The 23,305-nt window shown below is 43.7% G+C and overlaps 1 protein-coding gene across 1 annotated transcript; it reads left to right on the top strand.

Moving 5' to 3' along the window:
* Nucleotides 1-1,622: 1,622 nt before the first annotated feature.
* LOC147450585 (beta-mannosyltransferase-like protein) lies at nucleotides 1,623-22,328 on the top strand. The gene is made up of 2 exons (XM_086519758.1): nucleotides 1,623-2,038; nucleotides 21,878-22,328. The coding sequence occupies exons 1-2, from the start codon at nucleotides 1,859-1,861 to the stop codon at nucleotides 22,043-22,045; spliced, it is 348 nt and encodes a 115-aa protein (XP_086375884.1). The 5' UTR covers nucleotides 1,623-1,858; the 3' UTR covers nucleotides 22,046-22,328.
* The last annotated feature ends 977 nt before the right edge of the window (nucleotides 22,329-23,305 follow it).

Raw genomic sequence — 23,305 nt, 5'->3', positions numbered from 1 at the left:
AATATGATGAGTCATCATGTACAATGAAAAGATGATTGATTTGGAACTTTTTGATATGCTCATGATAGAGGCTATCGTGGTTATGTCAGGATGTTTGGATATAGTTCCTATGGATGGGGGGAGGTGATGAATACCCGAGAGTTGACACATCTATACACAACTTCTCTTGATGATGCATATGATGCAGATAGTATTGAGACGTTCTGGTTAGTGAAGATCACACAAGTATCAGCAGTGTTTGAGACTCTCATGTATGACCTTCTAGTGTTAAGACCCGACATAGCAGTTGCAATATGAGCTTTTGCAATTGGGATTGTTAGTCATGCAATGACTGACACTAGCATGATACATGGTGGAGCTATGCAAGTTATTACAAGATACCTACAAGATGCATGTAGGCTCTAGTAGCGATGCACATATGTTGGTTATCACTAGAGTTGATAAAGTTGCATGCATACACTTTGACAGAGCCACTGGGCGTAGGTTGAAAGATCATCTCTCACTGTTGTATATACTAGTAGCTAGCTAGTAGGTGGGAGCGGGATAGAATGGCTATTAGGCCGGTGTGGACCAGTATTGCTAAAGGAAATGGAATGTAAAAAGGTATATATACATTGCATGCACGCTACCTAACCTCTTGATATTGTTGATAAGAAGAGTACAATGGCAACTGGCTTTCCAATGTGAGAGGGATTTTCATTTTCTACATTATCACCCTTCACTTTTGCATTGTGGGTGTTTTGAAAGGTTTTTCATTTTTTAATTCACTACTAGCATGCCTACTTGTGCAACTTTTAAAAGGATCAATACTTCGTGAGATTCTCCATTCACTTGGCTTCCTTTCGCTTTATGTGGAGTCCTCTGCATAGCGTAACTGCCTTTGGCAGGTTGTCATTACATGACATACCTCGATTCCCTCCTTTTCCGACCCTCCTATCTCCTCATCCTGTTCCTTCTCCCCATCTGGACTAAATGGTGGTTGCTTCCCTTATCCTCATCCTCCTGGCCTCACCCAACTCCCCTCGCCTCCGTTCCATCAACGTATACCCTTTCACCATTGTCTCCCTTCCCCCTTGTGCAACGATCCCCCCACAATCACTTTCGTATGCATCGCCAAACAAGATCTTTTGACATACGTGGTTTGCATGCAGACAAATGAGAGGGAGAGACACTTTCTTCTAATTCTAGCAGGAGACAGAGAGAGCTTCACTTCACATCTGTTCATCAACCACAAAAATTGAGAAAACACCATGAGAAAGAGAGGGAGAATTTCTTTCGACTCTTTCAAAATTAAGCACGTGCATAGAATCTCGAAAGATTCTCCTTTCAATTTTATATTCAAAAATGGGTATCACCTATTGAATTTTCAAATTAAAATTCCAGTACGTGAAAGAGTGGTAAAAAAAGTTAATCATGGTTCTCTTGAGAGAGACGAGAGAATTGGTACAATTGAAATTTGAAAGAGGCCTTTGGGGATAGTTGCACCCAATTCACCGATCCTTTGGCAAGAGCATTTAATTTAAGTCAAAATAATCATTATTCCTGTGTCAAGGCAATGACAATAATAAATAATAAATAATTGCATAGAGAATGCTATACCACAAGAGGTTACACGTGGCCACAATTTCGTGGAGCTCCACGCATAAGGCTGCCTCTACAACGGCGGTAGCCTTCGAGCTGGTTTGCTGTTATCAAGGGTTGCACCCAGGGACATCTAGGGTTCACGTGGCAGATCTTGCAGTGCCTCCAATTGTCTGACCGAAGCAACGAGCTTTGCCATGTGTTTTCCTCTGTGTTGCCATTAGGTTTCCCTCGCAGATGCTCTGCGTAGCATGCTAGCATTTTTACATCATCAGACATGTCTCTGCGTATTAAGGCTGTGGTCGAAAAGTTCATCAAGGAGCTTAAGGAAGCCCTTGAAGCTGATCTACACGACCGGGTTATGAAAGAGCGTGAAATGCAGAGCTACATTGAGGAAAGAGAACGCGAAGTGGCTGAACGAGAAGCGGCCTGGAAGGCCGAGCTTGCACGCAGAGAGGTGATCTTTTGTTATCACGTTTAGTTTGTTGTTGATTTTTATATTGTGTTATGCACAGCGATTTGATAAGGATGATAGAGTCATGACCATCTTAGAACGTTTGTGTTTAGGCTTGGCAAGTTAACAAGAGCTAAACAAATAACAGGATTGGCTAAGGTCGAATAATATCTTGGGTTTAATGATTAGATGAGGACAGCGACCGTGGAATCTTTCGATGCAGAAGATGTGGCTGAAAGTTGCTAACATACCCAGAACACACTAGGTAGCAATCTTCTTAGTTTGACAAATTTTCCTCAGAGGGTCTTTGGGCAGGTTATCCTTGGGTCTCTTTGAGTAAAAGTAGAACAGAGAGTGAGAAAATACATTCTTTTCAAATGGAGGGCAAAACAAGAATTTTTGAGGAACAAGGTGTATTACTTCTTTGGTATGGGATGGGAGCTGGTGTGACTACCGGGTTATGAAAATTCTTGTTTTGGCCCGCCAATCCTCTATGACAGGCTCCATCAGTGCCGCACTTCTGATCATGCTTTTGCTGCTAGCTCAAGATCACCCTCTTGTGGCCTTCAGCTACCCACATCGGGTCGGCATTCATTGCTACATCAAAATAGGCCCAGGGATGCATTACCACGCTGGTAATCATCCTAGAGTCCAGTTGAGTGGTGCATTTAGGTATGGAATCTATATACATTCATTCATGCAATCTAAAGCAAATAGCACATCGGTGTGGGGAGCCCTATTGTGTGTCCTCTCTCTCTCTCTCTCTCTACTTCTCTACCTCATCTGACTTGATTCTCTCCATTGACTTCGTAAAGGGAACCATTAATAATGCAAAGTTACATTCACTAACGCAAGGTTAGCAACATAATAATTGATTGTGTGATTGCTCGATTCTACCTAATCTCTCAGTTCCAATGTATTAGACATTGGTATCAAGAGACTTGTTTTCTCCTTGAGTGTAGGGAAAAGCAAACATTGTGTATTGGCTGTTGCAATCGTGGTGCATTTATGAGGGGATAGATAGTCCCTTGGACCGAAGTCTATTACGCCTCTCTTGCACAAGGGAAGAAATCTTTGCATGGTGAAAACCTACCATTGCGTGTAGGATTGTGTGACTTGAGTGTAGGGAAAAGCAAACATAGGATACCTCTTGTCGTTGTCATGGTGTGCTTACAAGGGGATAGATAGTGCCTTGGAGCGAAGTCTATTATGCCTCTCTTGCACAAGGGAAGAAATCCTTGCATCGTGAAAACCTGTAGTGGCATGGAGGATACTTCTACAACAAATGGTCCTCTAGTGACTGTAACAGACTTGGAAACTCCAAGTCAAGAATCAATCGCGACAACACCAAATAACCAGTTCAAAACAATTCACAGATCACAATAGATTTGCACTGGCCCGACGATTGGCCCCAAAGATTGGCGTCCCTTTCGGTATTTTTTTTGTATTAATCAGTTCAAAGTACAAGAGAGTGGCTTGGGTTTCACTCTTAGACTCTGCGTCCAGATGCCCTTAGAAGTGAAGGCCCAAACCACTTATTTAAATGTTTACAAGGGATGCCAAAAGCAGAGCCCCAAAAGCTTCAAATCAAAAGCAATTGCTTTCGCTCTCTCACAGACAGTCAAAACTTGAAAGCAAAAGCATTCTCTCTCTGTTTCTCATTGCGTAGAGAAAAAGCAAGATTTGCGTCGCTCAAAACCATTTTTTTTCCACCTCCGCGATTTCCGAAAATTAGGGTTTTTAGCAAAAATTAGGGTTTGCAAGAATTTTAGGGTTTTTGGCAGAAATTAGGGTTTCTGCTGTCCGTAGCCACGTCATCACTTTGTGACATACCCTCCTCTTGAAAGCATTGTAATCGATCGCGATTACGCCTGCAAAACCGACAAAAGCTATAAACCGTCTTAGCAGACACTGACTATTAGTACCTACGTACTAGGAACACACATCTAGCACATCTACAAAATCGACAGTCACATCACACGGCATCACAAGACATCACCAGACATCACAGGACATTCAACATTCATTCGGATCTTAGACCATGATTTATCGGCAATGTAGCTAGCAATCACATCTAGGTCCAATCGGGACCTCATCGATGTCCGATTGACTAACCCTTATTGCAACCATGTCTATTTGAGATTAATTAGACCAAAATGCTGCAGTCATTTCATCTATCAGTTCCTGCACTCAAAAGAAGTCAAGAACAAATCAGTATCATTATGAGGAATTCCATTTCATAAAGTCATCCAGCAGACTACTGTCAGCTCTCAGTATCCCTGAAGCTCAAAGAGACATCAGTGACTTTAGTATCAAAATCAAGGTATCTGTTGACAAAGGAGCGGAGTAACTCCCCTCTTGTGCATCCCACTGCACCAGATCTTTGGCCAAGCTGAATTTCTGGGTTCCGTTTGGAGTAGACTATGCTAAACCAAAACATCGAGGTAAAGTTTCACAATCCGAGGAGTATCTGCTAGGTCCTCCTCCTCCATCCACTTCGTATCAAATGCAGGAAAGTTCTTGAACTTAACCAAGAACCGCCTTCGGACTTTACCTTTCTTCGTATCGTTATGTGCCAAAATCTGTTCATGAACAAGGATCTCCTCGTTTTTTCCTACTTCGGGTTGCTCATCAAGCTCCCCATCTTCAGGCACATCACCCTTAACAGATTTCAAGAGACTCACATGCAGTGCATTGTGAATCCTCCAAGTGTCTGGCAGTTTCAATCGGAAGGAGACATCATTTATCTTTTGAGTGATCTAGAAAGGTCCGTAGTACCGCATACTCAGCTTTGGAAAAAGCCTCTCCTTTCCCTTTTTCTTTCTTAGGTGTGCCTTCTCAAAACGTAAGAGCACCCAATCATCCTCCTTCAATTTCAAGTCGCGACGATGGCGATCCGCTGCCTTTTTCTGTCGTTCTTGAGACTCCTGCAAAGTCTCGCGAACCTTGGCAAAAGCCGTATCCAAATCTCGCGAATATTCATCCGCTTCAAATATCTAATCTTTCGTGCTCAAGAAGGATGGAATCTTTGCAGCACTTTCAACAATCTCAAATGGCGTCTTCCCCGTCGAAGAGTGTATCTTGTTATTGTAGGCAAATTCCACCAAAGGTAAGTTCTTGTTGGAATTAGGGTTGCAGAGAAACACACACAGCTTGGAGAAGACGAAGGAAGCTCAAGGCACACGATAGAGAGTGTGTTACTTGGTGTGCTATGGAAAGATAGATAGCCCTAGAGTGATGGGCGTATATACAATGCACGGGGGAAAAAACCTCCTAAAGAGGGAAAAAATGCCCCGGCGGTCCTAGTGTGTTCACACACATCACTACCACATGTATATGGTAACAAATCCCCCCTGGAGTGATGCGGTGAACGAGAGCTGGCACATGAGTAAAGGGAAGTGCCATGCCCCGAGGACAGGATCAGTCCACAAAGGGGAGTAAGCCCAAAGCTTTGCGGAAAGCTTCAAGCTTCTCACGAGACAATGCCTTTGTGAAAAGATCTGCAAGGTTGTCCTGTGTTGGCACATAAGCCAAGCTGATCTCTCCTGCTGAGAGCCTCTCCCTGACATAGTGGTAATGCACCTCAATGTGCTTTGTGCGAGCATGAAAAACTGGGTTCCTCGCAACTGCCAATGTGCTCTGACTGTCAGTGTGGATAGTGTTGGCAGTGTCCTGTCCAACACCCAAGTCAGCCATAAGGCGTCTGAGCCATACACACTCAACCGTAGCTGTGAAGATTGCCCTGTACTCAGCCTCACAACTCGAAGTGGCCACAGTAGGTTGCTTCTTGCTCAACCATGATATACATGAACTGCCAAGCATGAAACAAAAACCACTTGTGGACACTCGCGTGTCAAAACAACCAGCCCAATCTGAGTCCAAAAAAGCATGTAAGTCTGGCGGCAATGATCCCCCCTTGGGATAAAACAAGCCAAGATGTAAAGTGCCACTAAGGTAGCGGAAAATCCTCTTGACAGCCTGCCAATGCTTAGACCCTGGGCTATGCATAAATCTGCTGACCTGCGAGACTGCAAACTGAATATCTGGCCTCGTGTTGCATACATAAATGAGGCAGCCAACAGCAGTTTGGTAAAGAGTGACATCAGCAGGATCGCCAGCATCATGTAGACTCAACTTCAAACCTGTTTCCATGGGAGTGGCAATAGGTTTGCAATCCTCAAGTCCAAACTTACATAGCAATGTCTCTATGTAACTTTTCTGACACAAGGCAATACCACCATCACACTGCTTAAACTGTATACCCAAGTAATGATGCAACAGCCCCAAATCTTTCATCTTGAAAGTAGCATTCAAATCAGCCTTAAATTCAGCAATATGTCTCTCATTTGGTCCAGTGATCAGCAAATCATCAACATAAAGAACCACAATGAGAAATACATCATCCTCACGCTTTACATACAATGTGCTTTCTGTTGGATTGTTACGAAAGCCTCGTTTAACCAAATGAGTGTCAGCTTTCTCATACCAAGCACGAGGAGATTGCTTCAACCCATACAAAGCCTTCTTACATTTGCACACTTTGTCCTCTTGTTCTTTTATGACAAAACCGCGAGGCTGCGTTACATAAACTTTCTCAAATATGTCACCATTCAAGAAAGCAGTAACAATGTCTGATTGATGTACATCCCAACCAAAATGAGCTGCCAATGCACATAGAAAACGCACAGTAGTCATACGACAAGTGGGAGCAAAAGTCTCTTCATAATCTATGCCTTTTTGTTGTGCATAACCCTTTGCAACAAGTCGAGCCTTATGGCGATCGATCTCACCATCCGGCTTGCGTTTCAACTTGTAAACCCACTTCGTACCAATGGCCTTTTTGCCAGGAGGCAAATCACATAAAGTCCATGTGTCATTCTCTATAAGTGCATCATATTCTGATTTCATGGCAGCAATCCAATTTTCTGAATTTTGTGCTTCATCAAAAGACAGAGGCTCCTCAACATCATGTAAACTAGACACAGCCAAAGCATAACAATCTGATGCATAAGATGCATGGCGAGAGCCTGAACGAGTACGACTAGATAAAGGTGCATCCCATTTACTGTCACGCAAAGTGTGCACCAGCCATTTTGGCATACCTCTAGCCTGCTCATTTTCAGCCCTTTCCTCATCAAGTACATCATGTACATCTGCATCAGTAATAGGCTGTTCTAAAACATTTTCAGAAACCCCCATAGGCTGTACATTTGCCTCATTGGAACTTACATTCGTATTTCCACCACTGAAAAGAGGCAACAAAGTGTCATAAATGTCCTGTGAGCTTACATTACTGTCTCTAGTACATGACAGCAAGGGCTGAACAGAGTCTTCCACAAACACTACATCCCGTGAAACCAGAATACGTTTTGTTTGCGGATGATACAACCTGTAACCTTTGCTTTCAGCACTATAACCAACAAAAATACATTTGACAGCCTTATCATCCAATTTTCTGCGCTGCACTTGTGGCACCAAAGCATATGCCAAACAGCCAAAAACACGCATGTGCTCAATAGAAGGTTTTCTATCATGCCATGCTTCATATGGAGTAATAGACTGCAAAGCTTTCGTAGGACACCTGTTAAGTACATAAGTGGCACACATGATGGCCTCAAGCCAAAAAGAATGCTGAAAAGCTTGACTTTTGACCATACATCGTGCCATTTCCGTTAGTGACCTGTTTTTCCTCTCAGCAACACCATTTTGCTGAGGTGTATAAGACACTGTACATTGGTGTTTTATCCCACGACTAGCCAGAAATGCATTAAATTCATGAGACATATACTCCCCCCCTCGATCGGAACGGAGGGTGCCCATAGTATATTTTGAGACATTTTCAGCCATAGCCAAAAATTGTTTGAAGCACATAAAAACTTTGGACTTCGCTTTAAGCGGAAATACCCATGCATGCCTGGAGTAATCATCAATGAAAGTCACGAAGTACAGGTAATTGCCCAAGGACGGAGTTTGCATGGGCCCACAAACATCACTATGCACAAGCTGCAACCTGCATGTGGCCCTAACTGAACCATCCTTTGGAAACTTAGAACGCTGCATTTTACCCAGAATACAGCCTTCACAAACATGTTTGACAAGTGCTTCAAGAGGCGGCAAAGAAGCAACCATATCAGATTTCTGCAAACGCAGCAAACTGGCAAAATTCAGATGACCAAAACGTGCATGCCAAAGTTTTGCATCTGAAATAGCCCTTGAATCTGCAACAGCATTTGCAAAATTTTGTCCACACTTGTCATACAAAGTGAGCTTATACAGCCCACGGCACAAAAGCCCAGATGCAACAATTTCATCACCAAAACTGAGATCATGAACTGTACATCTGTCATCCACAAATTTGACTACAAGTCCAAGTCTAGCAAGTGCAGATACAGACAAGAGATTCTTCTTGATCCCAGGTACATAAAGTGCATCAACAAGTGTGAAGGAACTGCCATTAGCAGCAGTGAGCACAATCTTTCCAACTCCCTGAATTGGATAAGAGGCGTTGTTGGCACAAGTGACTGAATTCCCATGAGGGACAGACTCGAGAGAGGTAAACAATTCACGATGTGAGGTAATGTGCTTTGTAGCACCACTGTCGAAATACCACACATGTGAATCTGCAACAACTGACAAGCATGCATCATGGACAGCAGGATTGTAAGTGCACTCTGCGCTAAAAGCCCATTCTGCATCAACATCAGCATCACAATCTCCTTTCACAGAAGACTCAACAATGGCTGCATTTGTAGTGGAACCAGCATTTGCAGTGGAACCACCCTCTTTCTTCTTAGCCTCTTTGGCCTTCAACTTAGGACACGACTTGATCAAGTGATCATTGGCTTTACAATAATGGCAACGCATCTTCTTTTTGCCCTTATCACCAGAATTGCCAGACGAAGTGCTGCCAGCAGAAGCATTAGGAACAGAATTTTTGCCACTCGCAGCAGAACCATAAGAAGTGGCTGCATTACTGTTACCACCCTTTCTTTGAGAAGCAATAAAAGCCTGTTCAACTGCACGCTGCCTAGTCCTGTTTTTTCTAGAAAGTGACTCTTGCAACAGCAATGTGCATAATGCATCAAACTTGACAACTTCAGGATTTCCTTGGGTCATGAGTCTCCAAGTACTAGCAAAAGTCTGGTAGGAATCTGGTAAGGGATCAAGAACAGTCTGCACAAGGGAACTGTCCGAAATGACTTCACCTGCAGAAATGAGTTGCTCATTGATATCCTTGACACTAGCAAGGAAAGTGTCCATATCATCTTCCTCATGCATAATCTTCGACTCTAGCTCTTTACGCAGCAAAGCAATTTTAGCCTCATTGCGGCTTGCATAAAGACCTGCTAGAATATCCCAAGCCTGTTTTGCAGATTTTGCTGAACGGATGTGAGGAATAATGGTGCGCTTCACAGACAACGCAATCAATGCATGAGCCTGTGCATCCTTAACATCCCAACGAGCTTGTTCTGCCGTAGGCAAAACAACTCTAACAGCTGCAATCCTTGCAGCAAGACCTGCAACATCCTCAACATCGCCTACATCTTCAGAACCAGGACGTACATCAATGCCCTGCACAATGTTCCAGACACCTTTTGACACAAGAACATGTTGCATCATATAAGCCCACATAGGGTAGTTGTCCCCATCCAACCTGTCCTCAGCAGCAAACATCTTGAACACATCTGTGTTGTTGTTGTCAGCCATGGTAAATGCTGCACCTGATGTGAAAACTGTCCGAAAATAGGAGAAATGGAGCGGGAACAACTTGTGCTATATAGCACAAACCGTAGAAGACTATAAGGCACCTGTTATGCAGAAAACGGCACTGACAGAAAATCTGCACAAAATGACGAAATAGCCTGTGCAGTACTGCCTGTAGTGGAAACGGAGGCCGAAATGAGCCCAAATCAAAATTTTGAGCAGACCGAGCTCTTCGAGCTCGCCCAAAATATTTGTCGACCTGCGAACGCTCGCCAAAGCTCACTGAAATCGGAGAAAGTGAGGAGGCGTGTGCTGGAGCAGCTGGCGACTAAGCCCGGGAGGACGTGACCTGCTCTGATACCAATTGTTGGAATTAGGGTTGCAGAGAAACACACAGCTTGGAGAAGACGAAGGAAGCTCAAGGCACACGATAGAGAGTGTGTTACTTAGTGTGCTATGGAAAGATAGATAGCCCTAGAGTGATGGGCGTATATACAATGCACGGGGGAAAAAACCTCCTAAAGAGGGAAAAAATGCCCCGGCGGTCCTAGTGTGTTCACACACATCACTACCACATGTATATGGTAACAGTTCTTTTCCCATCGAGTCTTCTGATCCGAGATACAAGACTTCAATAAATTTAAAACCACTGAATTGGCAATCTCAGATTGCCCGTTAGTCTGCAAGTGGAATGATGACGAGAATTGCAACCGCGTGCCAATGTTCTCCCAAATTGCCTTCTAAAACAAACTCATAAATCTGGGGTCTCTGTCGGAGACAATCGTCTCAGACGTGCCATGTAATCAGAAAATCATCGTGATCATTCTGTGTTCTCGGGAGATCAAAAATGAAATCCATTTCAATATTTTCCCAGGGGCAAGTAGGTATGGGTAAAGGCTGTAACAATTCCTGTTCCTTATGCTTGTCAAACTTGACCTTCTGGCATATTGCGCACAAACTCTTCCACATTCTTTTTGAGTCTCGGCCAAAAGAAGTATCTCTCTACCCCTTCATGGTGGTAGCAATGCCGCGGTGACCCGTAAAAGGTGGACAGTGGCATTCAGTCATAACCTTTTCCCGCAACGGCTGTGTAATGCACAACATAGTCTTTCTCATCAAGTAGCCTTCCCGAAGGGAGTATCCAGCTACTGTCTCCCCATCCCGTATCTGTGTGAAAATATCTGCAAAATCTGTATCTGTGGCATACTGATCGATCATATCCTCGAAGCTCCTATGATGTATCACGGAAATAGCCAGAACCAACGGCTTCCGAGACAAAGCATCTGCCACCACATTCTTCTGTCCCTGCACATGGACAATCTGGAAGTGAAACTGTGACAAGATGTTCGTCCACCGCATCTGCTTTTCCGAAAGCTACTTCTGTGGCAAGAAGTAGCGCAAACTCTGATGGTCTGTAAACATAGTAAAATCTGCTCCGAGTAGGTAATGCCGCCACTAAGTAAGAGCATGGATAACCACCAAAAGCTCTTTCTCATAAATTTGTGCTGTCATCTCCGGCCTAGAGAACAATCGGCTCTTGTAAGCAATGACATGGCCTTCTTGCATCAAGACCGCACCCAGACTACGACCATAAGCATCACAAAATACTTCAAATGACTTCTGCAAGTCCGGCAAAGTCAAATATGGTCCTGTAGTCAATTTCTTTTTCAATGTCTGAAAGGCAGTCACCTCTGTGGATCCCCACGAGAAAGGGACTCCTTTCTGTATCAAGTTATGCAAAGGGGAAGCAACCTCTGCAAACTTTCGAATGAACCGTCTGTAGTACGAACACAATCCCAAGAAGCTTTCAACTTCATGGACATTCTTCAAATCGGGCCAATCACGGATAGTGTCTATCTTGGCCGGATCCATTTGCACTCTTGTTGTTGCTGAGACAAAGTGTCCCAAAAAAATGTATCTCTGAAGCATATGATCTTTGTGTTCTGCTTAAAGTGCCAACAAATAGCCTGTACTCTTGAAAAATCTTGTCCATCATCCGGTTAAATGTCGCAGGAGCATTGGTTAAGCCAAACGGTATCACCAAAAACTCAAATAACCCCAAAAGTCGTTCGAAAGGTTGTCTTGTAGATGTCTCCCGTCGTGATTCGGATCTGATGATATCCACTCTTCAAGTCAATCCTGCTAAAGCACGAGGATCCCTGGTGAATCGCGGAAATAGCCAAAATCTCTGGCTTGCGAGACAATTCGTCTACCACTAAGTTCTTCTATCCTTGAACATCGACGATCTGAAAGTGAAACTATAGTTTGTCCACCTCATTTTTTTGTTGGAAAGTTGTTTCTGAGACAAGAAGTATCGCAACCTCTGGTAGTCGGTGAACACTGTAAAGTCGGCTCCGAGTAGAAAATAGTGCCATTGACTAAGAGCATGGATAATTGCCAAAAGCTCTTTCTCATAAATCTGTGCAACCCGTTCTGGGCGTGAAAACATTTTGCTCGCATAAGCTATAACGTGGCCCTCTTGCATTAAGACCACTCCAACTTCGCTCCCAGACTGCGACCACGGGCATCACAGTAAAACTTCAAATGGCCTTTGCAAGTATGGTAATACGAGCACTGAACCAGTTTTTTAGAGTCTTAAAGGCTATAATCTGAGATGGTCTCCAAGAAAAAGGAACCCCTTTTTGTATCAACATATGCAATGGAAAAGCAATCTCTGCAAATCGAATGAAGTGTCGATAATAAGAGCACAAACCCCAAAAACTTCATGAGAGGCTTAGAGGCTGAAATCTCAGATGGTCCCCAAGGAAAGGAAACCCCTTTTTGTATCAAAATATGCAACGAAGAAGCAATCTCCACAAATTTTTGAATGAACCGTCGATAATATTATGAGCACAAACCCAAAAAGCTTTGAATTTTGTGTACATTCTTCAAATCTGGCATGGTTTCAACCTTGGCCTGGACCATTTTTACACCCTCCGCAGAGACAATGTGTTCCAGAAAGTGTATCTTTGGCAAGAAAAACTCGCTCTTTTTCCCATTAACTACAAGGCGATGTCGCCGTAGTGCTTGGAAAACCTGTAACAGATGGTGTCTGTGCTCTACTTAACTCTTGGAGAATACGATGATGTCGTCAAAAAAGTTGTTGACAAATGATCCGCACTTTCAAAAAATCTTGTCCATCACCTATTGAACGTTGCAGGAGCATTTGTGAGATTGAAAGGTATCACCAAATACTCGTACAATCCGAAGGATGTCTTACGCGGTCTTGTATACATCTCCAGGATCGATCTTGATATGATGATAGTGTAAGGTGCAGCGGATGTGAATGTTGAACTTTGCTCAAGATGAGTGCTCCGAACTGTGCTCAAGGTTCCTTTTACTTATGGAAGGGAGAGCTTTCCGTTCCTTTAGTGAGAGAGTGCAAATGATCACAAACAAAGTGGTAAACACTGAATGAAGGTGCTGAGACTGAGAGATAGAGAGAGAAGAATATGGCACTAGAAAAATTGTCAAACCCTCCTCCGAAGGCCCCACTCTCTATGGTGAGAGCGGTCTACTATTGATTGCACAAATCTCTACAGCGATGGACTTGCCGACGATGTCGACGACGATGAGGATGGCGACGAGACGGGCTGAAAACTGAAAACGCTAAGGGCTGAAATCTGCAAATCTTGTATCTGCTGAATTCTGACTCTATGTCGGTGACGACGGCGATGACGACGATGTGACGACGACGCGCTGAAAACGCAGATGCTGAAATCTGCGTTTTCCGGGCTGAATCTGCAAACGTTGGCTGATCTGACTGTCACAAGACGGGCACCACGTGCCAATAGAAAAGAACAGATTGAACATACTTTTAGCACTTCAATAACAATTGAATTGAAAGAGAGAGACGACACGCGACACAGAATGGCGGAATTCCACCCCAGAGAGTATTGGCCCCAAACCTTGGCGCCCCTTTTCGTATTTCTTTAATTGCATCAACACAGTACAAGCCGGTACTCCAGACTCCAGGAAGCATGCCAGAGAATGAGCCCTAGCCTCATATTTAAAGGCCCTTGGCCTAAAAAGCAATTACAGTGAAAAGCCTTCAAACTTAAAAGCATCTGGTCTAAAAGCAAAGCCAAAAAGCTGCCAGCGTAAATCATGAAATCCGTACAGCTTGCCACGTCATCAGCCAGCACAAAACGCGGAAATCTCCCTGCTGCCCTTAGGGTTAGGGTTAGGGTTTCTGCAGTTTTAGGGTTTATGGCAACATAATTAGGGTTTACAGGTTTTAGGGTTAGGGTTTCTAGAATTAGGATTTGCAGGTTTTAGGGTTAGGAGTTAGGGTTTCTGGCAGAAATTAGGGTTAGGGTTTTTGCTCTCGGGCAGCCACGTCATCACTTTGTGATAGTTTAGGCCCCTGGGCCACATCTGTAAGTTGGCTCCATTCTTTAGGCTTTGACACGTCAGCAGTTTGTTACACTGACCGTGCGGCGAGGATCTACTGCGGGAAGGTGAGATGTGCAAGGTTCGGGGGCTGGGGTGCGGAGTCTATATGCTGAAAACTGAAAACGCTGATGCAGGAAATGGTTATGACGCGGGGAATCTGCAAAACACTAGGTTGAAATGCTGGTCCAAAAACGCTAGGGCTGAATCTGTATCTGTTGCAGAAAACGCTAGGAAAACTGCATACGCCAGGTTGATTCTGCAAGTGGCAAAACGCTGGGGCTGGTCTGCACTTGGTGAAAAACGTTGGCTGTCTTTGGTGGCTTGAAAACGGTAGGTCCTCTTGCCGTCTTGCTGAGAAGGTGCACTTCAACTGTGGTCTGCTGCCTCTTCTGCCAGAAACTGCTAGCGCTAGCTTTTCTTATATACTTCCTTAGTCAATTTGCTCTACCTAGTTTCCCAACAAAGTCACTTATTAATAATAAGTGAAAAATGGCTAAAATAGGAAAAATATTTATGTGCACTGTAAAAATGCTCCTGATGGTAATCTGATGATTATGCTGTGTGCAACTTGAGAATATGCATCTACTCTAAGTGCCTAGACATGCACGGTCTGCAAAAAGACTCACAAAATTGCCAGAACACTTCCTAAGATAAGCTAACTGAACTGAACTGAACCCTTGTCATGAAGTAGCTTGTCCACGTACTCATAGGGTTAGATGTGCACGTGACAAATAGCCACTTTTCAAGCCGATTCTTTTGAAACTTGTGGAACCCTATAGCGTGTCCAATATATCATTGATCCTAGGTATTGGAAACTTGTTCTTGATGGTGATTTTGTTGAGAGTGTTGTAGTCAATGCACATTCTTCAAGGTCCATCTTTCTTTAATACTAACAACAATGGCAAACATTAGGGTGATGTATTGGGCTGAATGAGACCCTTCTCTAGAAGCTCTTTCACTTGGTTCACAATATCCTCGTTTTGGGCTTTGCTAACTTGGTAAGGTGGCCGGCTTGGTGGTGTGCTGCTGGGAATCAAATTAATGGTGTGATCTTCAAGACAGAGGTAACTCTCCCAGTAGGCCTTCAAAGAAACAATCAGCTTAAGCTTGCAGAAAGTCTTGTCGTTCGTTCTCAAGATCGAACAAATTTGACGTTTTATTGTCATCCAACTCATTTTAGTAGATCGAGTAAACAAACGGACTAGATTTCATTAATTTGGAAATGGCTGAAGCCGATACAAGTGGGACGGACTTGCCCTTTAATTTTACATCAAGTACTATATCTCTACCCTTCTCTTTCTTCAATGTAGCTTTTCTCGGCCTGTCGACCACAACGTTGTTCTTGTGGAACTAGGGGATTCCCAAAAAGAAGTCACACCCTTCCAAAGGCATGATGTAATAGTTCTCGTACCCTAGATACCCCTGACAACGCAACCGTAGTTTGCCTGTAAGAGGTGTAATGGCAACTTCCCGTCCTGATGCAACTAGAATTGCCTCGGCCGATGGTTTCCTCTGGCGTAATTCCAAATCGAGCCACCAATTCAGTTGAGATGAAGTTGGCTTTGGCTCCTCCATCAAAGAAGATGAGGGCTTCTTGATCTCGTACTTTGCGCCATGCTCTACAGAGCTCATCCATTTGTTCAGGGTCGGTCCTCACAAAATCCGATACCAGTCTTGCTTTTGTCTTTTCTTTCTTGGTTCGCTCCTCTGTTGCTCTGGAAGTCTTTGGCTTGTCCTCTGTCTGATCATTAGATGCTTTGTTGGGGCACCTGGCAAGCACATGGCCTTGTTCCCTGTAGCATTTACCTTCTTTGTAGTACTCGTCTCGTTGCTTTGCTGACAATCAAGGGCCCAAAGGTTTCTTTTTCTACTGCTTACCCTTCCGTCTATTACTGTTTTTTAATTCTTGCCCATTCCGGACTGCCACAAGCCTATCAGTAGGGTAAGTCAAAGTGCGTGTGTGCATTGCAAACCCTTCCTTGGCATGTCCCATTAACCGTTGCATGGACTTGGATTTCTTCTGCAGACAATAACTGCGTTTCTCTTTGGGTAGTTGACAATAAAATCGCTCAATTTGTTGCTTGAAGGTAATTTTCTTGAAAGAAGAGGCCAGTGTTACAAATTGATGAAGCGGCAGCTCTGCCCGGACACACGCGTGTTGACTGTACGGACGTTGACGTGGAAAAAGTACGTATCCTCGGAATTTCCGCTAACATGTTGACGTGGCAGGCTGTACGAACAGGCCCGCTTTTTGCGCTAACAATTGTACGGAATTTCCGTAAATTGCACTGATTGCTTTTTGGACAGTTTTTGGAGCCTGAAGCTTTGGGGACTGTTTGCTTTTGAGTTTTGAAGGGCTCTGCTTTTGGCATCCCTTGTAAGAATAAAAAGGCCCAAAGGACCTCTCTTCAAAGCATCTGGACGCAGAGTCTGAGAGCGAGGACCCTATGGGAGTTGTACTTTGCTCAAAGATTAATATGAAAGACATACCGAAAGGGGCGCCAGTCTTTGGGGCCAATCTCTCTGGGCACGGAACTATATCGGGCTGTGTCGACCAAATTGAACTGTGATTTTAAAGTTGTGAAGTATTTTAAGTGAATCTCTCTCGCGTCGCGATAGATTCTAGACTTGGGGTGCCCAAGTTTGTTACAGTGGTATTAGAGCATCAGGCTGTGCTTTTCTCAAAGCATACCGGTCCTGTCAAATTACAGACAGGGCACTTTTGGAAATTGTTATTTTAGGTATCTTCGGTCCCGACCCCGGACTTATTAGCCACTCCCAGCCTTCATACATCGCGCATCGGGCGTGCTCCTATCTTTATCGCTCTGTCTTACAGGGCATAAAGCCATAAAGAATCCCACATTACTTATGGATTCCAACAAGAATCAGTCGACTTCTTTTGCATCTGCCAATGCGGGAGGAGATCACGAAGAAGATTCTCATGATCAAACAGAGGAAGAGTACGGCCCACCTCGGCCTACTTAGTACGAACTTGAAGAGATGGAACATCGACAGCAGGTTGACGAGGCAAGAAAGCAGATGATTAAAATTGCGAAGGACCCGAAATTAGCAAAATTTTTGTCTCAACAATTCATCGCAGAAGTGTACACCCAGTGGCAGAAAGCCACACAACCACCCATCAAACCGGCGATCAAGAAGCCTCCTACTCCGAGAATGTTTACTGAAGAAGAACTCCATGATGCGGTCCAAGCCCAAATCAATCAGCTTCTGACACGAAGAAGCCGCCGGAAAAGGAACTGAAATAATGGAACAAGGGATCTAATTTCCCTGGTTACTTGGGTCAAAAATCCACCTTTGAAAACTCCAGAAAGCAGAAGAAGCGTGTAAGCTTCGAAGGATTGCACAACTCATCCTCATCTTCTTCTGACTCGAGTGATGAGGACAAGAAGGGAAAAAAACAACGGAAAGATCACATGTTTTATGCAAAAAGAAAGCATTTTTATAGAGCCAATCAATATGATTTCCTCGACGACAAGGGCAAAAAGCCCAAAGAATTCAAAGAGGGAGGACATGTAGTAAAATTTGAGCACTTTTCAAGGTTTTGAGATGCTCCCAAGGCTTTAGCCTTTGTCCAACAGTTTGACATAGCATTTTCTGGAGGCCCCTATACAAAGCACTCCAAGATTAGATGGAGACATCCTTTCTGGAAGGCAATGCACGGGCATGGGGGTCCACTCTGTTGTTAAGGAAACAAGCGCCGACAAAGTGGTTGAAATTTAAGAAACTCTTTATTTCTTCATGGCTCACACAAGAATACAAACGAGACGTGATTACTGACTGGAACCATCTCCGGATGGTCAAGACAGAATGTTTGGATTCTTACTGTGAAAGATTCTGGGAAATTTTTCTACCTGGTCATCCTTTAAGAAGACCAGTTTTAAGGAGCAAATTGAATGATTTTGTTGTGGGCTTCCCAAAGAAATTTGAGACTACTGTCTCGAAAGGAAGTCCGAGTCTACACAACAGTTGATGGGACATGCGAAGCGGGGATTTGCTATACATTCGGGTGAATTAACTTACCCATCAGATGAACCTTCAACAAGTCATAGCAGAAACAATCGACGAAGAGATAGACGACCTTCTCTCACATAACACCAAAGAGATAAATATCTCAAAGCAGGAAAGTGTTTTGAATGTGGAGAACAAGGACATGCTCCAAAAGGGCACAAGAATTAGGATGACTGGCAGATTGAAAGAACAGCAGGACGAGGCGATACTCGTTCCAGAACAGATTTTTGAATTAGCATTACTTTGCTTTATGAATTTATGAAACAAGACTTTTTGGAAGATGATTTTAAATTTTGAATAAAACTAATGTTTTATGAAAGATTGTGTTAATTCTAGAAAAAGAGCAGAATTAAGAATGAGATGGAGCAGTGACAGCTCCCGAATGAACCTGATAACGAATATGAATCACGACTGATTCAATGGAATGAATGATTGAACCACTCTGTTCATTATGAATTTAGTAATAAATTGGGATCCTCGGAGATGATTCTCACACACGACAGTGCTTGAGGCGACAGGTTCTCGCGCACGACAATGCTTGAAGCTTATGACTACTTGCACACGACAGTGCTTGAGTCAAAAATTCTCTTTAGACATGATCGCAATATGGGATTAGTTAACTCGACATCAATGAGGTCCAGAATGGATCTAGATGTGGTTACTAAATAGTTGCTGGCAGTCATTGTCTGAGATTTGGAATGAATATTTATGTGATTTATTGTCATGTGATGTGATGTCATGTGCAGTGATATGACTGTCGTCTTTGTACATGTGCTAGATGTGTTGTGTCTAGTGCGTAGGTACTAACAGTCAGTGTCTACTAAGACAATTTATGGCTTCTGTCTATTTTGCAGGCGTAATCGAGGGCAATTACAATTCTTTCAAGAGGGGGTATGTCACAAATTGATGGCGCGATGGTTCTGTCTAGACACACACGCGTGTTGATTGTACGGAGGCTAACGTGGCAACAGTACGGATCCCTGTAATTTCCGCTGACTTGCTGACGTGGCAGGATGTACGGATATGCCCGCTTTTTGCGCTGACAACTGTACAGAATTTCCGTAAATTGCGTTGATTGCTTTTTGGGCAGTTTTTGGAGCCTGAAGCTTTTGGGACTGTTTGCTTTTGAGTTTTGAAGCTTTTGGGACTCTGCTTTTGGCATCCCTTGTAAGAATAAAAGGGCCCAAAGGGCCTCACTCTTCAAAGCATCTGGACGCAGAGTCTGAGAGCGAGGACCTTGCGGGAGTTGTACTTTGCTTAAAGATTAATATAAAAGAAATACCGAGAGGGGCGCCAGTCTTTGGGGCCAATCTCTCTGGGCATGGAACTACGCTGGGCCGTGTCGACCAAATTGAACAGTGATTTTGAAGCTGTGAAGTATTTTAAGCAAATCTCTCTCGTGTCGTGACAGATTCTAGACTTGGGATGCCCAAGTTTGTTATAGCAAGCAGATAAATATCGCAAATCTCTGACAACAGACATCCAATGTGTCTTCCTTAGTCATCCTAAGATGATCCCAAGCTATGATTACATCTTGCTCGTATTCGTGAGTGAGCCATGAAGAAGAGTTTAGGTATCTCCTTGGATTCGTCCTATCGGTTCCAGTTTCTCCCAGGGACACATGTTAGGGAGTGAGGGCTATTTTGTGGCTGTGCTCGACCAGTGTGAGGTAGGTTTCTCATGTCGGGATGTATTTAGCCATGTTTAGCCTTGGGTTTTGGCTCAGTTTCATGGCCAGTTTGGCTCCTATAGAAACAAAGGTTTTTGCCCCATTCCAGATGCTCCCATACGCCCTATGGCCTCTCTCTAACACTTCTCTTCCTTGTTGGCTGGTCGTGGGGGTTGATACTTGGGTCAGCAGCCTTTGAGCTGACCCTATATAGGCCCGTTGGGGAGCCTCTTTATTGTAGACCAGCCCCAATCTGGGATGCCCTCCCTTGGGTGCTCCTGGGGGGCAGCCCTTTCAGACCGGCGCCAGTGGGCAGGAAGGGGGCCAGCCAACGTTTTGGGTAGCTCCCATATCTGCGCTTTTGGAGCAGCCGCCAACAGCAGAGGAGGGACAGCCCAACTTTTTTGGGCAGCCCCCTTGCCAGCGTTTTTAGGGTGAATCCAGCATAGCTTCTCCTCGGAGTTTCCTTCTAAAGGCATCCCTTCCGTAGGGCATCAAGTGCAGAGGCAGCTACCTTGATTATGGTGCAGGCCTATGAGAGTGGAGGTCCCCATGTTCTCTAGAGAGCAGCCACATTGGCAGCCTTGAGGCATGTCCCTCTACCCCTTCATTTCGTTCTTGATGCCAGGAGGAGGATCGGTCTCAAAGCGATGGCCCATGTTGAGACCGAGCTTGTGGTCTCGTGTGCAGGAGCAGTTGGCAGTGTTAGTAGTAGTCGCAGTTGTGTGTACCTCGGGTCTATCCAGTGGGCATGTCAGTTCTATGCCGGACCACCCTTGGTCACTTGTATGAGCAGCTTCTTATCAGCATGGAGAGCCTTTCCCAAATCTCTCTCTCTCTCTCTCTCTCTCTCTCTCACAGATGCCCTGTCTCTTTCTACCTCAGTGATCTCTCTTCTCTGCAGGTGTGCCTTGTTCATGTATGTGGCTTTGCAGGCGTTCTAGATCGGAGTCGAGGTGTCCACCGAATCATGAGCCAGTTCTTGTCTTCATTGCAATTTGCATCTTCCGTTGCCACCTTGACATGGTATCATAGCCCTAGGTGTCACGACGCTCGGATTTGGCTAATCTGGTGCTGTTTTGGACTTGATTGAGAGAGAAGAAGCTTGCTGTTTTTTCTTGGTTTTCTGTTTGGGGCAGGTTTGGGTATGTGGAGGCTATGGATCCTCGTCTATGACTTCCCCGCCTTTACCCTTGTTTACCCCGACCTCTCTTCACCGAGGGGAATCCGATGGGGGTTTCAGGATGTGTAGCAGTACTGGATTTCTTTGGTTTTCCCAAATGAAGTCATGTTGCCGTGCCTTTCCGCAGGGGGAGCAAGCATATGGTTGTTGGATCTAGAGGGGGAGCTATTCATTTCCAGCTTCTTCTTGAGAGAAGTGTTTGGACAGCAATAGGATTTTCTTCAACACTTGTGGAGCAGATTTCTATGGCTGTGTTCTCTTTAAGGAGATCGATTGGAAGATTTGCTGTGCCTTTTGCAAATGCATGTCTTCTTGGAATTGTCGACCGAGCTTCCTATCTGATGGGTAGCAAGTTGATGATTCGGTTGCGTTTTTGTACCAGATTGTGGATTATGGATGATAGAGGGAGATCACTTTTCTTCTAGAAGCAGAGGATGCTCTTTGATTTTCCATCCAAGGATGGAAAGTTCCAGTTTGTAAGCTATTTCTAACGGATGTTTTTGAATGAAGCTCAGTGTCCACCTTCATTTTTTCATGGGACTAGCAACATGCCCAACTTTGTAGTCTTTTTGGGGCAGTATATCTTGGCTGCTAGAGAATGTATTGCAAATATTGTGGCTCTTCTGTTTCCCGTAGTGCTTTGAAATAGCTCGTGTTGTGCTAGTTGTGTGACGAAGGGTCTTGTGTGTTGTATGTTTGCACATTAATATCCACTCGGTTTATTGCCTCATTATGTTTTTGCAAAGTTTGATTAGGTTTTCGAGTTGCTGCTTGCTTTTGACTGAGCAGTGAGAAGTTTGGTTGTGGTCATGAATGGTTGATGTGTTTTCTGTCCTTACCCATTTTTTGCTTTGTATTGCAGAGCGAGATTGCAAAACAAGAGGCAAGGTTGAAAATTGAACGAGAAAATCTAGAAAAAGAGAAAAGTGTGCTTATGGGCACAGCCTCTGATAATCAAGACGGCGCTTTAGAGATAACTGTTAGTGGCGAAAAGTACAGATGTTTAAGATTTTCAAAGGCAAAAAAGTAGGGGAGTATTGAGCCTGGCGAAGGCGAGCTTCAGCCTTCATCATGAAGCAGCATCTTGGAGGTGACAATGGAAAGTGTCTTATATCTATGCATTCTTTATCAAATTGATGCCTCTGTAAATTATACTTGACAAAATATGATGACCATTGTACACTACAAGATCTGAGGGAAACTTAGTTGCATCTATTGAAGTGGTGCCTCTTTGCTTGTCAGGAATTTATGGCAAGGGCAAAAAAAGGTTGTTTCTGCACAATGAAGTTATTGAGCTGCTGTGCTTTGGATTGTATGTTCTCTTTTGGTGTTCTTGTGTGTGATAGCTTGGTATGTTGGCCTACATAAGGCCTCATCAGTAAAGCATTGAACTCTTGGAAGCAAATGTGGACCGTTGGATAAAGCTCGTCGACTTGTCAATTAGTGCCACATGGCAAGTAAATGATTGCAGACTTTTTTCCTTCCTATTTCTTACAAGGAAAGAATTGAGCAGAGTCCTTCATGCGTCAAGGATATTAATAATATCAACTCTAATGATTGGTCACACTTATACTTGAAACCAAGAGAGGAGGCGATTTCTTTTGGTGGCTACTAATGATGGTTTAGTAAAGAGGAAAGTCTTTTTTTGAGACAATGGTTGTTTGGTGGCTACTAATGATGGTTAAGAAAGAGGAAAGTCTTTTTTTGAGACAATGGTTGTTCTCATGATCTCGTACGCAATCTCTTGCTTTTTCATTGGTTATCCTCTGTTTTTTCTTGTAATACTCTAGCAAAATTACCTACAAGCTTTAAGGAACCCTGTCTCATTTTTTAGTCTAATAAAATAAAATGGAAACCACCAAGTGTGTTAATCTAATGTTGGACTCGGCATTGACTAAGCATTGTCTTTTGTATATGTAGGCAATTGTGACGTTTGGTTTCTTCTTTCTATAAAGAGGGGCATTGAGTAGTGGGTCAAGGCTAGATGCAAAAGCTTTTTATGTTTATACAACTTAGTGGAAAGTAGAATATTATCAAAGAAGGCAATCACACAATTTGGTTATCAATAAAGATTCTATCCATCTTGCGACGTTGAGTAATAGTTCCATTTGTGAGGCAATACAAAAAATTCATAGTCACCACTTTGAGTCCGAACAAATGACAGTTTAATCCATTCTTATTCAAAGTTAATCAGATTTCAAATATAGTTTTTTTGAGTTTATCAAGCAAATCATCAATACAAGGAATGAGATACCTATTCTTTATAGACACTTTATTTGAAGCATTGTAG

Source organism: Adiantum capillus-veneris, chromosome 9 (genome assembly GCF_014529385.1).
Source record: "Adiantum capillus-veneris isolate H3 chromosome 9, ASM1452938v2, whole genome shotgun sequence".
NCBI lineage: Eukaryota > Viridiplantae > Streptophyta > Polypodiopsida > Polypodiales > Pteridaceae > Adiantum > Adiantum capillus-veneris.
Note: the sequence above shows the minus strand (reverse complement) of the source record. Positions and strands in the feature narration are given on the sequence as shown.

What these genes read in the sequence shown, in the direction of transcription:
- LOC147450585 (XM_086519758.1), top strand. Translation starts at nt 1,859, where the DNA reads ATGTCTCTGCGTATTAAGGCTGTGGTCGAAAAGTTCATCAAGGAGCTT. An exon ending in CCGAGCTTGCACGCAGAGAG is followed by an intron (nt 2,039 to 21,877) that starts GTGATCTTTTGT and finishes TTTGTATTGCAG; the next exon opens with AGCGAGATTGCAAAACAAGA.